The sequence below is a fragment of the Hemicordylus capensis genome, chromosome 5 (genome assembly GCF_027244095.1).
Source record: "Hemicordylus capensis ecotype Gifberg chromosome 5, rHemCap1.1.pri, whole genome shotgun sequence".
Taxonomy (NCBI): domain Eukaryota; kingdom Metazoa; phylum Chordata; class Lepidosauria; order Squamata; family Cordylidae; genus Hemicordylus; species Hemicordylus capensis.
This window is the reverse complement of record NC_069661.1, coordinates 256,165,648-256,181,458: the sequence shown is the minus strand read 5'-3', so window position 1 is coordinate 256,181,458 and position 15,811 is coordinate 256,165,648. Positions and strand designations below refer to the sequence as shown.

Below are 15,811 nucleotides of genomic sequence, written 5' to 3'. Positions count from 1 at the left end.
CGACCCTTGTCCGGGTCCTTCAGAGAGTAAAACTCAAGGCGCAAGTCAACCTTGTGGCTCCATTCTGGCCCGAAAGACCCTGGTTTGTCAGAACTCACCCACCTGGCCACACCGGTCACTGAGCCCTTCTTCAGCAGGGCTCAGTGTGTCATTCAGCTCCAGGCCGGTCAAAGCTAGCCGCCTGGAGACTGAACGGCACCTCCTATGCCTCCAGCATAGCATAATGGTTAGAGTGTTGGACTAGGACCGGGGAGACCCTAGTTTGAATCCCCATTCAACAAGGAAACTCACTAGGTGACCCTGGGCCAGTCATGTATCTCTCAGCCTAACCTATCTCACGGGGTTGTTGTGAGGATAAAAATAGGCATGTTCACTGCTCTGAGCTCCTTGGAGAAAGAGTGGGATATAAGTGTAAAATATAAATAAAATGGCACGGCTATTCATCCAAGGTGCTCGGCACCATGTTAGCCTCAAGAATGTTAGCCTTCAAGAAGCAGGATTTACCCACATATCTGGAGAGCCTTCCTAAGATGGTCTGCCAAGCATGTAGTCCCCAAGGGATCGGCTACCATGAAGCGGCACCTCCAATTCCTCCAGGACAGACTGGGGTCCCTCTGCAAACACATTAAAATGCCAGGCTGCCTCCCTGGTGGGACTCCTCTCAGGGGTTTCCAAACGCTCTCTGCAACAGCAAGTGTTTCCTCAGAGGGGCAATTCTGCTCTCTCCCCAGTGGGCACCGACTCCCTACCTGCAGTGGCATCCTGTCCTTCAGGCTCTCCAGGGTTTCCCTTTCGAACCAGTGAAGTCCACTCCACTATGCCTCCTCTTTCGAGCTTGCCATCCTCATAGCGGCCACTTCGGCCTGCAGGGTGTCAAAGCTCCATGCCCTGACGGTGCATAAGAACTTGTGCATTTTTTCTGAGGTCTCCGTTGGGCTAATTCCGGCCTCCTTTTTTCACCCAAAGGTAGCCTCACCTTTTCACATGTCACAAGATGTGGTTTTGCCCTTGCTTTGCCAAAAGCCGGTACACCCAACAGAGTAGGCCTGGAGCAAGTTGGCCGTTCGTAGATGTCTAAAGACATACATAAAACATACAAAATTATCCGTACCATGGAATCGTGTTTTGTTTCCTCTTTACCTTTCAGGCCGTTTCCCCTGCCACCATAGCTCGGTGGTTAAGGGCTTGTATAGCCCTGGCTTATGAATCCCAGGACCTTAGGACTCCCATTCAAGGGGTTGCTCCTCCTACCAGGGCCGCAGCTCCCTCAGCTGTTTTTAATACTAACGCTCCTGTCCGGGATATTTGTAGAGCAACTACCTGGAGGACGGCTCCTGCATTCACCGCACTATATGAATAGGACTCCTTCACCTCTGCCCAAGTGGCTTTTGGGAGGCGGGTTCTCGAGCTGGTGCTTCCTCCAGAGTAAGCAGGGGTGCTCCTTCCTTAATTGGGGCTAAGGGCTGTGGTATGTCCCCACACTGAGACGTCCTTGGATTGCAGCAGCAGCAGAGAATGGAGCATTGGTTCACTCACCATGAAGGCTGTTTCTTGCTGCTGCATCCAAGGATGTCTCAACCCTCCCTTCAGCACCCACGCCTCCTTTTATCTAGGGCACCTTTGGGAGTCAGTTTTTTCAGACTGTCCGCCAGTTGTTCCTGACACTTTGGGTTTTGTTTTTGTGTGTCATGGTTTGTGGTTCTGCTTGATCAGTGTTTCTCTTTGAGGTACTCTTTGCCTCTTGGTCTAAAAGCACTGGGTGGGGCCATGCTCCCCTGAGTCTTAAAGTCATCAACTTAATTTGCATAGTCCTGCCTTCGAGCCAGGTGGAGAAGCATAACCCACACTGAGACGTTCTGGTGGGCCACTGTGGGAAACAGGATGCTGGACTAGATGGGCTTCCTTGGGTCTGATCCAGCAGGGCAGTTCTTATGTTCTTATGTCCTTGGATGCAGCAGCAAGAAGCAGCCTTCACGGTGAGTGAACCAGTGCTCCAGTCTCTCAGTGCTGGAACTCTGGGGTCACTTGGTGGTCAATTTCACTTGGTGAAATTGTGTGGAGGTTGATGCCACACAGATGAAAGAGAATATTTTTTTCACATGTGTGGAATTTGAAAATGCTTCTGTCTGTTGGTCTCTTAGATTAACCGTTACTGGATGTTTTGTCCAGAATTACTTTGTATAATAAAACTGTTATAACAAAATGAGCTGAGGCAAACTTGTGGATGAGGACACATCAGCAAGGGCTCTTGCTTTCATGCCCAGCTCGTTGAATTCTCTGTGGCACCTGGTTGGCCACTGTGAGAAACACAACGGCAGACTAGATGGTCCAGCAAATTGGTTCTTGGCTCTTACCTGCTAGAGTGCTGATTTGTGGGTACAGGAACCTACCCTTTTGGCAGGACAACAGGACTGTCCAAGTGGAACATGTGCTCCTCTGATCAACTGACATCTGTGTTTGTGCATCTTGGGAAAATTAAATGGTTGTAAGCTTGGTGTGCCCCATGCCATGCTCTGAAAAATATCTCCAGCCGCTCTCCTGCAGCATCTGCAAGCTCATAACCATATGTGCCCTTTCAAATCCTGTCTTTCAGGCAAGCTTGCGTACACCTGAGCTAACGTGGGAGAGGGTGAGATCTCAGGTAGATCATGTCATTTGGCCTGATGGGAAGAGGATAGTGCTGCTGGCAGAGGTGAGTGAGAGGCCCCTGGCTCCTGGGAGGGCTTCGTGGGTTGCATCATGTGGAGCCCCTGTGGATGGGTGTGCACCAGAAGCTCCTTGGACGTGGTGGTGGTTCAGAAGGCGACTTCCTTCTTGGGGTCACCATCGAGTGAGTGGGTGGGTGCGTCTTCCTGACTGAATCAAAAACCAAGCTAACTTAAATGTGCTTCCTTTCGAACTGGTTCCTGGTGGTGCCTCTTCATACGGTTGGCGCCCCATTCAGGATCTGCCTTTGGATGCAGCAAGCTGTTTGTCTTTCAGGGCCGTCTGTTGAACCTGAGCTGCTCGACAGTCCCTACCTTTGTGCTGTCAATCACAGCAACTACCCAGGTGAGTGGGATTTGAAGAGCCTTCGCATTGCCTGCCTGGATCGGAGCAAAGGCCAGCTCTTTTCCCAGAGTGCCCCAAAAGGCAGCATGGGAAAATGCTTGGTTTACACACCCGGCCGCTTGTCATCTAAGGGAGCCCACTGAGGGTGCCTTGCTTGAGTTCCCCTAAAATCCTGGAGCGCTGACTGTTGGGCTGTCAGGATTGACAAGCAAGTCATGATTAAAGAGCCGCCCTCTGCTCTTTGGCTGCCTGGCAAGCACCTCGTGTTGACAGGTGTGCTGCCTGTGAACGTGGCTCCATTTAGCTACCGCGCCTAATAGCAGCTGATACATTTGTCTTAATTTTGTTTTGTTTTTGGAAGCAGCTAAGCTAGTGGCGATCATCCCATCTTGCCTCAGTGAATTCCATATGTTAGCTGGGGAAAGTCCTTTCTTTTCTCTGGCCAGATCACTTTCACTGGATGACCAGGCTTGAGTATTGTGAGAGAGGGAGAGGAGCTTCTCAATTCATGGTCTCCACACCATCAATGGGTATATAACTCTTAGTCATGTTACTCCCCCAGACCTGTCCCCCCCCCACCCCACCCCAAACGACAGAGCCCTGAACACTTCTGGCTTTCTGCCTAGTGAACTTCCTCCAGCCCCTTGACATCAGCTTCTCTTTCTTTGCCCAGCTCGCATATCCTTTTTGAGGTGACACATCCAGAACTGTACACAGTATTCCAGAATACAGCCACACCGTAAATCCCTTTCACAAAAATTGCTAACACAGAATTTGCCTCCCCCCACCTCTGTTACACCACAACTGAGCACACCTTTTCAACATGCCTTCCAAAGTGATCCCAAGACCTGTCTCATGAGTGGTCACAGCCAACTTAGATTCCATCAGTGATTTTATGAAGTTCAGAATTTTTTGCTTCTGTGTGTGCTGCTTCATGGCTCTCCGCTCCTGTTCTGTGGCCCAGTATCCCACTTTGGAGAGATCCTTTCGGAACTCTTCACCGTCTGCTTTCAGTTCTACCGCCATGCATAATTCGGTGCTGCCTGTGAGCTGTTGTGTGGAGAAAGAACCCTTAGGGTGTGAGGGAAGCTGCGTTCCGGTCATTAAGAGCACCACAGGAAGGCAAGCACTTCAGGGCCTCCTCCAATATCTGTGTCAGCTTTTAGCTGGAATGGGCAGTTCTGTCCACTGTGAGAGCTTCCCTGGGGACACAGGTTCATGCCCCACCCTGCGTTCAGAGCCACGCTGCTTGAAAAGTGGCTATTCACCAGGTAAAGCTGTGCGCAGCTCTATCTTATGAACAGCCGGCCTGCAGGCAGTGCAGGTTGGGATGGGAGAACCAGCTCTACCTGATGAACAGCTGCCCTGCAGGCAGCGCAGCTCTCATTAATGCAGGACAGGGTGGGATGGGAGAAATAGGCACAATCCAGCTGCTGGGAACCAGAGGTAACAGGGTCTCATTGGATGCGCCCCTCCCACAGCTCCTTAGGATGAGCCTCTGCTGGTACTTCCCCAATAGATCCCCCCTGATACACACCCTCTCCTACAATACTGAGTGGAGCAGACCTGTGATCTATGAAAATTTCCTGAGGTGGGGGCGGGCAGCTATGGTTGGGTTTTGCTTAATGTTCGGTGTGTGAACTGATTGCTCTGTCTGGAGTTGTCGTGGGAGTTTCCTTTGAGGTCAGGATGGCTACTGAGACTTGCTGTGAGGTTGCCTACTGGGTTTTCCTCTGCTGACACCTTTCCTCTGGTGCCAGTGTTCATCCTGTGGTCTGTGGGAGGGCCTGCTTTGGGGTAGAGAGCTAGACGGGATGAGGTGCTGCATCCTGCTTAATTCTGTTTCTAAGACATCTTCATTTGGCTAGCCTGAAGCAGCCCTTGGTGGATGGAGACACTGCTGAACGGGGCTTTTCTCCGGGTGGGTCTCTTTCCAGGCTCTGGCTTTGATAGAGCTCTACAATGCCCCCGAAGGACGCTACAAGCAAGATGTCTACCTGCTGCCTAAAAAAATGGGTAAGTGTCAGCCCTTGTGTCCCATGGCAGACCACTGTCCCTCTGCTCCTCCTGCCAGGGCAGCTGGAAGGCAGAGCCCAAGGACGGATGCCCTGCCATGATCTCTCCAGCACCCAGGATACTAGCGGGGCGGGGGGGGCAGCAGCAGCAGCGGCCATGTGCTGGAACTGCAATGGGCTGCACTGTTCTCTGGAGGCAAGAGGAAGTGGGGGCCAGTGGTTGCTACATGACTGAAGTGCAGGTGCAGTTAACACAAGAACTGTCCCGCAGCATCAGACCCAAGGCCTATTCTAGTCCAGAGAACCTGTTCTCCCCGCCAATGCCTCTGAAGCCAGAAGATGAAGGCATGCCCCCTTGCCCTCTGTTGCTCCCCTACAACTGGGGTTGAGAAGCATCTGGCCTCTGAGGCTGGAGGTGGCCTATAGCCCTCGGAGCAGTCGCCGTGGATAGACCTGTCCTCCATGCATTGGTCTCAGCCCTTCTCAAGCCACCCGAGCTGCTGGCCATCGCCCCACCCCGTGGCCGAGAATTCCGTGGATTAATGTGGCAGCAGCCAGCCCTCGTGCTCCCGTGTGGTGTGGATGCAGCGGACGCCAGTACTTGGCCAGTTCCGCATGCACTTCAGCTGGAATGTGCTCTAGTTTGCCACTCGGGTACTTGCCCCCAGGCAAGCTGTCCTCCAGGCCAGGTGACAGAAGCCTGCTTTCCCCTTCCGGGTTGACCTTAGCCAAATGCAAGGCTCGTCTAGGTCAGCATTCTGTTTGCCCCCATCGGCCCACCAGGTGCCTTGCAGGATTCCCCAAGCAGAGTGAGCCGGTGATGTCGTCTGTAGCCTGTGGACCATCGAGGCAGGCGCGCTCAGAAGAGGGAGGCTGCAGCTCTGAGCATGGCTGGTGCTGGGCTGATGGGGCCCTGGGCGGCGCTTGGGCCAGGGCTGCGGACCTTCCGGCAGCATTGTGGCCACTTTGGGAGTGTGCCGCATCCACACTCTGTCCTGCTTTGGCTCCGTTGCAGATGAGTACGTGGCAAGCCTTCATCTTCCGACGTTTGATGCACACCTGACAGAGCTGACAGACGAGCAGGCAAAATACCTGGGGCTAAATAAAAACGGGCCTTTCAAACCAAATTACTACAGGTAAGCTTCCCTCCTCCATGTGAAGGCCTGTGGCTGTGGGAAACCTTTTCGCTGGGCCTTGCTTGAAGGGAGTCTCCTCTGCCGTTTCCTACGGCTGTGGACTGGAGGCCAGGTGGCTGATCCCCTCTCGCATGTCCCGTTGGCCAAGTTGAGTGGCACTGCTGGCCACCTTGCGGAGCAATCCGTCCGTGGTGTCACTGTGTGTCCTTGTGGCAGTGAAACATCCTCTTGTTGCAATGCCCCAGCTGTGTGCCAGGAGAGAGGCAGGACATGCTGAAAAGCACCGGTGAGTCCAGAGTATCCTCCCCCCCGAGGAGGCTGCCTGTCTGCAGGAGCCACTGCTCTGGCCTGGCCTCCTGCCCGTCAGCGCCTGCTCTCCCTGGATGATGGAGCCGTCTCTCAGCACGATGGGGTTGGAACATTCAGCCACTCTGGATGCAACCAGGCATGCCGATTACCTGCTTTCCGAAGAGGCTGTCTGCTGCATGTCTGCTGGGGGCATTGCTTGGGACAGTCTTCTTTCCCTTCGTCAGGAAGGATTCCCAGCTTGAGAACTTCACGTAAAAGGAGGTTTGGGCGGGTTCTCTGGCCTCCCAAGGACAGGATTAGAGCCAGTGAGTTGAAATGACAAGGAAGCAGAGTTAGGGTAGACATTAGGAAGCATCTCCCAACTGCAAGCACTGTTTGCTCTCCAGCAAAGGAGAGCCCACCACCGTGTAAGGCAGACAGCTCCATGTTCAGCCTTTTGAGCAGGGCTGCATTAGAAGACCTCCCCGGTCCCTTCCCACGCTGTGATCCTGTTCCTCAAGCAGTGGCACCAGGGTGGGCTCTTCTGGGGGCAAGGGACCTTTTCCTCATACATGGTCAGAACAAGGGTGCCTCCGGTCTTAATCAAGCGGGTGGGGGGAAGCAGGCCTTGGCTGTCGGAAAAGTAGGAAACACTACAGTCGAGCAATCAGGGTGACTGGTCCCTGCCTGTGGGCTCCCCCAACTGCACCACGCATCCCATCTCCCTCTTCTCAGGATGCATAATGCACTGTGGGCCAGAGCAGTGAGAGGAGGGTTCCTGGACTGTAGGCGGGATAGTGAGCAAGCTGGTAGGGCTCTCTGATTGAACAATCAGAGATCAGAGGTATAGTCGGGTCTTCTGATTTGACCAGCATGACTTGGGGTGAGTTTGTGCAGGGCTTTCAGTTACGCAGAAATGTTAGGCTGGGGATTATTTCCCAGCAAGTGATGGACTTTTGTCATCACTTGGTGGTGGGAAGCAAACAGAATCTGGTCTACTGAGCCATGGACTTCATAGCTCGCAACCTTTGGACCAGCTGCAGGATTTTAACCTAGGGATTCTCGAATGTGGGTCCCCAGATGCTATGGGACCACAACTCCCATCATCTCCTGGAGTCTCATAATCCAAATGTGGACTTCACATGGTCACTTTGGGGTGTACGGCTGGCGGCTGCTTCTGAGCACAGTTTAGCAAAGCGCATTAGCTGATCTAATTTGTGCGTGTCTTTGGGGGGACCAGCATAGCAAAACCCCCAGGGACACGGCTGATCAGTTGTTTTTCCTTCTCACTAGGTATTAATCTCCTGTGGCTGTAGCTGGAAGGAAGGGGAGGAACCAGAACCCGAGACCTCTCTGTGCTACTGACCAGGACAAACCAGTCCAAGCTTCTGAAGTTAGAATCAGGCTTGCTCCCGTAGTACACCGTGTGTTAGGTTATTTATTTATTAAACTAGAATACTGTAAATGCGGCCTCTGCCAATGGTGTGTTTAAACTGCCATGGGATTGTGAGATGATGGACTTTGGTTTTTTGATGGTGGGGGTGTGAAAAGCTGTAGTTTGGTGGTGGGGGGGGTGGGGAAGGAGAGAGACTGTCTGGCCATATGATCGTACTGCAAATCCTGTCCGCTTCAAGCACTCTGTCATCACTGTTCTGTCTCATCCAATGTGCAGCCAGGGGCAGAAGGGAGCAGCCCAAGCCGGGGGAGGGCTGGGGTGAGCCCCGCGGGCTTCCTTTCTCTGGTGTGTTCCAGGAAGGCGGCTGTGGGTTGGCGGGGCGCTGAGGAGCTGCTCCTGCCGCCTCTGGGTTCATCTCCAAGAGCCTCTGGTTGCTCGAGATGCTGCTAAGGCAGTTTCAGCCTCATTGCTGGAAACCTTGTTCTTAATTTAACCGCTTTGGGAACTTCTGTGGTGGGAAAGCGGTATATAAATATTGGTCGTATTTGTGATTTAGCTGACGAGGAGCTGGCCAAACCTGCGTGGTCCCCCTCCGGCTGGGGAAGGGGATCTCTGGAGTCTGCAGGGCAGGCACCACTGACAGGCCCTCCTTGTCTTGCTTCTGCAGCAGTCTCCCCACAGGGCTTGCTTGGATGCACGCTTGTGACCAGCCCCGTCCTCTCCCAAGCCTGCCCAGCCGGGGGTGTTCTTGCAGGCCTGCCGCGTTGGGGCCTCGTGTGCTTCTTGCACTGCTGAGTGGCTGAGCAACCCCTTTTGAGGCAACTGTTATTGGCGTTCCATCAGCGAAATTTGCCATTCCATGCCGCTGGGCAGTTGGGCAGCAGAATAAAAAGGCTCCTGAGGACATTTCTGGTCACACAACTGCTTCTTGGCACGCCCAGGGATTTCATTCCTTGCTGAGAATAGGTTTTTGTTTTGTTTTTACAGACCCACCTAGATTTGATCCTAGGAGATCTCCAAGCCTCCCTTTTAGGGTGACGTTTTAACCAGGTGTTTCAGTCACGTGGAGATGTGACCTGGGGATTCCTTTTCTTTGCTCCCACCCCCTTCCTCCCCAAGTAGCTGAAAAGTAGATTTTATCACTCATGAGAACAGACCAGTGTCTGCTGATCTGGACAGAGGTGTTTTCTGGTCACGTTGAGATTCGGGCACAGTCCTTTGGGCCTACATCCCACCCTTAATTCGGAATTGCAGGCTCAGATTTTTGAATTGGTTGTTAAAACTCTGGATTTGCACAGTTGCACCTCCCCACTTATACTAGCCTTAGTCCATTTTGATCAAGTTTAATAAATTTGCCAGGAAAGGGGGTGGAATGGGAGGAACCTTGAAATGGGCGTATGAGGGAGCTGGGTTGTGGGATCATTTCCCTCCAACAAGTGAGTAGATCCAATTGACGAGGTGTCTGGGTGCTCATGAATGGTGTGGAGCAAACTGAAACTTGAAAAGGAGGCAGGAAATAGAGGGAGGGAGGGGCGCAACAGACTGAGAAGTGGGAGTGCAAGTGGCAGAAGCTTGCGTCACTTTGAGGCCCATGTCTTTGCCTGCCTGGGTAGTTTCCCCTACAAAAGCTGCTAGTTTAGGTGCATCCTTCCAGTAGGAAAGGGTAGTCTGGCCATGTTGACGGTCCTGGCGACTGTCACGGCATGAAGAGCAGTGTTCCCTGTAACAGGGATTCCCAGATGTTGTTCAGGCCATTGAGCAGAGGATTATGGGAGTTGTAGTCAACAACTCCCTGTTACAGGGAACACTGATGAAGAGCCTTTTGCCCGACTGTCCATCTAGCACTGAAAGTCTTAAACCTCTTCTGTTGGCTTTAAGGCCAATTGTGGACTCCCTAGGGAGAGGGTGTCTGGCATTTGGTTTTCTAAGTGCAAACTGGCTGTGCTTTGGTTTTTCCAAAATCATCTTTAAAAATTCCTTTGCTTCAATAAGTACAGCTTAAGAACATAAGAACAGGCATGCTGGATCAGGCCCAAGGAGGCCCATCTAGTCCAGCATCCTGTTTCACACAGTGGCCCACCAGATGCCGCTGGAAGCCTACAGGCAGGAGTTGAAAGGGGCATGCCCTCTCTCCTGCTGTTACTCCCCTGCAACTGGTACTCAGAGGCATCCTGCCTCGGGGGCTGGCCTGTAGCCCTCCAACTAGTAGCCATTAATAGACCTCTCCTCCATGAAGTGATCCAAACCCCTCTTAAAGCCTTCCAGGTTGTTGGCTATCACCATATCACATGGCAGAGAGATGTGGCACATCTTGTGGAACTTGCCGCCACTTGACTTCATGCTGGACTCCAGATTGTCTGTCGCTGGGGTCCTTGTAGTGAAAAGGGCCAGGGCATCCCCTGCCTGCAGGCCTCTGGGGAGTGCAGCTAAATGGCAAGAAGACTGGGGCTCTGGCCCCTCTTGCCCCATAATTCTCGCTCACTGCTGGCAGTTAGAAATCTCCCTTGCAACCAGGAATGGAGGCTGCAGTGGATCTGGCAGTCTTGAACCAGCCTCAAGAAAGGACTCCAGCCGTAAGGCAGGCTGGTGCTCCTGTGGGCCATCCACAAGTCCTCCCATCTCGGCTGCCGTGCTTCCTTTGGGGCAGGGGTTCCCAACCAGGCTATTGTGGCTGAGGATGATGGGAGCTGTAGTCCACCTCCTGGAGACCCAAGTGTGTGTGTGTGCCTGCCTGCCTGCCTGCCTGCCTGCCTGCCTGCCTGCCACACATGCTGAGATTTCCTCGTAGGGACCAGTGATGTGAGTACATTGGCAGTGGCTACTGGAGCAAGCTTTTAAAGCAGTCCCTCCCTCCTCCCCCCCCCCCCTCTCCTTTTTACTTAGCAAGCCAGTCTTGCCTCTGGTCTAGGATTCGTAAGCACTGGGACGTTTGGGAGTAAGGTATCCTCTTTCCTGGCTGCATTTTGGACACTTTTCTCTGGCACCCTTTAGCCTACAGAAGTAGAGTGTCTCCATCCTCTGCCCCCAACAAAGCATGAGGGCGTAACAACACTCCAGTCTGTCCCTCCTTGTGGGAAACACCACACTTATGTCTGTCTTTTGCATGCTGGCATATCAACCCTGGGCTCTTCAGAACTGACACACCAACCTTTGCTCACCAGCCTCTTGAAGAGCAAAGATCAACTTTCTTGTGTTACTTTCTGAAGATACAGGAGCACAGTCCAGAGTCATGGCCACTTTGGAAGATGGGTGCAGATTAATGAATCAAGAGCAGAATTAATTTTTTCAACCAATTCCTGGCCTTGTCGTCTGAAGCAGAGGTTCTCAAACATGGATTCCCAGATGTTGATGGACTACAACTCCCATCATCCCTGGGGCTGTATATGATGGAAGTCTAACTTCATCTGGGACCTCAAGTTTGGGAACCTATACGACTGGGGAAACCAAAACATTCCTTCCTCCCCCCCCCCATATTCTGAAGTTAAGGACTCAGCAGTGTGAAAGTGACTGGAAGCCACGTTAACATAGGAGGCGTTAAAAGAGCAAAAGAGCAAGGACACCCAAATGCCATTGGTGGTGCTGCATTCATGCTCCTGGAAATCTGATTCTCCTTAAAAGGGGTTTGGCTGTGGGCGTGCCCTTGTGCAGTCTGACCAGTTGCTGCTGCTGCTTTAATGGGAGGGGAGGGTCAGGCCCATCCAGCCCACCTTCCCATTGCTTAGCTCTGGTTTTGTGGAGAAATCCACAAAATGGCTCATATCTCTGTCATTGAAGCCTTTGCAGGTGGGGAAAGCCTTCTGGGTATAATAGAGCAGACGGGAGTCCCGTTTCTGGGCAAGAAATGCAACCATTCCACCCCTGTGACCCTAAAAGGATGCCACCTGTGGGGAGCAGGGAGTGTGTGGGGGAGGAGGGGGGCCCTTACCGATTCAGCGACTGTTGCTAGCTAGAGTGTGTGATCTTGCTGTCCTCATTTGTAAACTTGTTTGTGCTAATAATTTTATCTTCAAGGTGGGGTGGGGTGGGGAGGAACAAAAATGTCCCACAGAAAAGGCTCTGGTTTCCCTCTGATTTTTAAAAACTTTCTCTGTACTCTGCTTATTTTTTTAATCTGTAAGCTATTTTGCTTGCTCAGCTTTTCCTAATCAATCTGGAATCACCATACGTTGTGATCATCTCTAAATTTAAGTGTAATAATGTTTTATTTTTTAATGTAACATTTTAAAGAATATTAAAGAGAGAAATTGATAGGAGACACCAGCAGAAACAAATTCGCATAAGGAAAAACATAGTGAATTGTGTTCCAAATGTCAAGCACCAGGGAACAAACATGTTGTCATTCTCCAATAAGGAAGTTTAAAAAAACCCCACGAGATTATAATATTTTCAAAAGGATGTTTTAAATATTAATGTCTGAGTGATTGTATTAGATCAGCAATAAGGACTCTGTAATCTCAAAAACACAAATAAAATCTTGTAAAATCTGAATTGGACTCTGGAGAGTTTGTAGTGAGCACTTGGCTTCTTCTGACATACCTGGATCAAGACAGGTAAGGTTGAGACAGGTTCGGGCTCCATAGCTCTTAAGTCTGTGGGGCTAGTCCATAGGAGAGCTCCCCATCCACCTGGCTGCAGCAGAGGGGTGGGTGGACAGCAAGCCCCCTTCATCAGATTGGCTGGGGCAGTCTGTCATTTGGTCCTTCCCTCCTGGAAATCTCTCGCACAGGGCCAGGGTATCTGAGCTGGTTTATTTTCTCCGTCCTTCCCTGGCCCTTTTGTATTGTGTCCGTTCAATTGCACAAGACCTTATTTTAAACTCCAAACAGCCATTGGCAGAAAGGCGAAAACCAAAAACAACCCGTGAACAAAATGATCTAATAGGCAATTAAATAGAAATAAGATGGAAATAAGATTTAATCAATAAACATACTAAACATGATATAGAATATACCCCAAACCAGTATATATTCAAAAAGTGTATGACTGAAATATGCTATACACAAAACCAGCCATGTAAACCTCTACAAACAGCATGTATGAATGAATAAATGAATTCAATGCACATAAACAGATAGTAAATAGTAAACTCCCACTAGGAGCCCCAAGTCTGGTGGAAGCAAAAAAAACCCTAACAGCCAGAAGTTGGCATCAATAGCCAACTTGGTCGGCCTGATGGATGACCTCTACTGGGGAATCGACAGAGGGAGTGTGACTCTGCTGGTTCTTCTGGATCTCTCAGCGGCGTTCGATACCATCAACCATGGTATTCTTCTGGATCACCTGGGGGAGTTGGGGATAGGGGGCACTGCTTTGCAGTGGTTCCACTCCTATCTCTCGGGTAGATTCCAGATGGTGGAGCTTGGTGACAGTTGCTCCTCAAGACGAGAGCTGCTATATGGAATCCTCCAGGGCTCCATTCTGTCACCAATGCTTTTTAATATCTACATGAAATCGCTGGGTGAGGACATCAGGAGATTTGGTGCTGGGTGTTATCAGTATGTTGATGACACCCAAATCTACTTCTCCTTTTCATCTTCAGGAAATGGCACTCACTCTCTAAATGCCTGCCTACAGGCAGTAATGGGCTGGATGAGGGAGAACAAATTGAAACTGAATCCAAGCAAGACGGAGGTGCTCATTGTGGGGGCTCAGAATCTGAGGGATGAGTTAGATCTCCCTGTGCTGGATGGAGTTACACTCCCCCAAAAGGAGCAGATGTGCAGCTTGGGAGTATTCCTGGACCCAGGCCTCACCCTGGTATCTCAGGTGGAGGCCACAGCCAGGAGTGCTTTCTATCAGCTTCGGCTGATTCGACAGCTGTGCCCATTCCTTGGAGAGGATGACCTCAAAACAACGGTGTATCAGCTGGTAACCTCCCGGCTTGACTACTGCAATGCACTCTACGTGGGGCTGCCTTTGTACAGAAACTTCAGTTAGTTCAGAATGCGGCAGCCAGGTTGGTCTCTGGGGCAACCCGGAGAGACCATATTATGCCTGTTTTGAAACAGCTACACTGGCTGCCAATATGTTTCCAGGCAAAATATAAAGTGCTGGTTATTACCTTTAAAGCCCTGAACGGCTTAGATCCGAGTTATCTAAGAGAGCGCCTTCTTTTACATGATCCCCACTACACGTTAAGATCATCTGAGGAGGTCCGTCTCCAGTTGCCACCGGTTCGTCCGGTGGCAACGCAGAGGCGGGCCTTCTCTGTAGCTGCTCCTGGGCTGTGGAATGCACTCCCGGCAGAAATTCGTAATTTGAGATCATTGCTGTCCTTGAGGAGAGCCCTTAAAACCTACCTATTTGGCCTGGCCTTCCGGGTTTTTAAATGATTAACTGTTTTAAATAGTTGCCCTGATTTTCAGGGCTTTTAGCTGTTTTATTGGTTTTATTGTGTTTTAATAGTTTGATTTTAATTGTTAATTTGTTTTAATTGCTTTTATCATGCTGTGAACCACTCTGAGCCATTCTGGAAGGGCGGTATATAAATCTAATAAATAAATAAATAAGTGGCTCCAAATTCGCTCACATCCACAATAACAGCTCTTGTAGTTATCTTGTATTCCGTTGATTGGGAGTGATGATAGGGATGCAATTGGTTGTACTCAAGGTTTCAAAAGTTGATAACAGGAATACAGTACATGCTGTGTAGTCTGCTGAATGCCTGCTGAAGAGACTGGAAAAGGCGCGAGGCCAGGAAAGGCACACCAACAGCTGCCCCAGGATAAATAGCTGTTTCGCTAAATGCTTCTTCAGGAGCACATTTCATCAGTCTCCATTGCTATATTAACAATGCAGGCTCAGAAGAACATAGTAACACTCAATAAAGTTCCTCCAGGCTGGTAAAATCCTAAAAGCATACCGTATCATCGCTCCCAACTATCAGAATACAAGATAACTACAAGAGCTGTTATTGTAGATGTGAGCGAATCTGGAGCCACATATTGATGCCAACTTCTGGCTGTTAGGTGTTTTTTGTTTGTTTGTTTTGTTTTGTTTTGCTTCCACCAGACTTGGGGCTCTTAGTGGGAGTTTACTATTTACTATCTGTTTATGTGCATTGTATTCATTCATTCATTCATTCATACATGCTGTTTGTAGAGGTTTACATGGCTGGTTTTGTGTATAGCATATTTCAGTCATACACTTTTTGCATATATACTGGTTTGGGGTATATTCTATATCATGTTTAGTATGTTTATTGATTAAATCTTATTTCCATCTTATTTCTATTTAACTGCCTATTAGATCATTTTGTTCATGGTTTGTTTTTGTTTTTCTCCTTGTGGTGCCGTGGATCTCCCCCCCCCCTCCTTTTTTCCTTGGTATTGGCAGAAAGGTAGCACATACAGACTCTACAGCACTTACAGTAGTAAACAGATGGGAAGTGGATCTGAGTTGCTTGTGCCAAAAGCAAGCAGAGTGCTCTGAAGTCACATGACCAGGTGCGTCCATTGAAGTGGGGGGATCTGGCCCCGTAAGATGCTTGAATGAGAGATCACCCAGAAGCCATCTCTCAGCAGCTGTTCTGGAGAGAAAGCAAGGAATAAATGGTACGGGTAGATAATAAGCGAATGCCTTCCTCCTTGAGATGCAAGCCGCTCGAGAGCATGGGAAATCTTCCAGAAGGTGGTGTGTCCCATTCCCTGCCAACATGCCTGTGCTCACTACTGGAGACAACTAGTGTACACACTGGGCCCCCTGCTTCTCCATCTGTCTCTATCGGTTGTCTGGACCTGCAGGGAGCCATCACAGAAGGGTTGACCCCACCCTCGAGGCTGGGTTGGAGGCTTGGAAAGTGGAGCACTGGATTCCCACAATCAGAGCCATGTGGAAGTCCCCTTGGATACTGGAGCAACTTCGGGGAGCATTTCTGTATGTTCTGGACCATGAGTTTTGGGGATGAGGGGCGTGGGGTGCCACTG

The 15,811-nt window shown here is 50.5% G+C and overlaps 1 protein-coding gene across 3 annotated transcripts in view; it reads left to right on the top strand.

Annotated features, from left to right (window-relative positions):
* Positions 1-12,374, top strand: part of AHCYL2 (adenosylhomocysteinase like 2) — a 136,271-nt gene extending 123,897 nt beyond the window's left edge. For 2 of the 3 annotated variants that reach the window (XM_053253361.1, XM_053253363.1), the window contains 5 exons: positions 2,594-2,692; positions 2,983-3,051; positions 4,989-5,067; positions 6,082-6,202; positions 7,784-12,374. In XM_053253361.1, coding sequence (XP_053109336.1) covers positions 2,594-2,692; positions 2,983-3,051; positions 4,989-5,067; positions 6,082-6,202; positions 7,784-7,790 — 375 coding nt within the window. In that variant the 3' untranslated portion in view covers positions 7,791-12,374. Of the gene's footprint in view, positions 1-2,593; positions 2,693-2,982; positions 3,052-4,988; positions 5,068-6,081; positions 6,207-7,783 lie in introns of those variants that run through there. The other variant, XM_053253362.1, reaches the window with a different exon arrangement.
* The last annotated feature ends 3,437 nt before the right edge of the window (positions 12,375-15,811 follow it).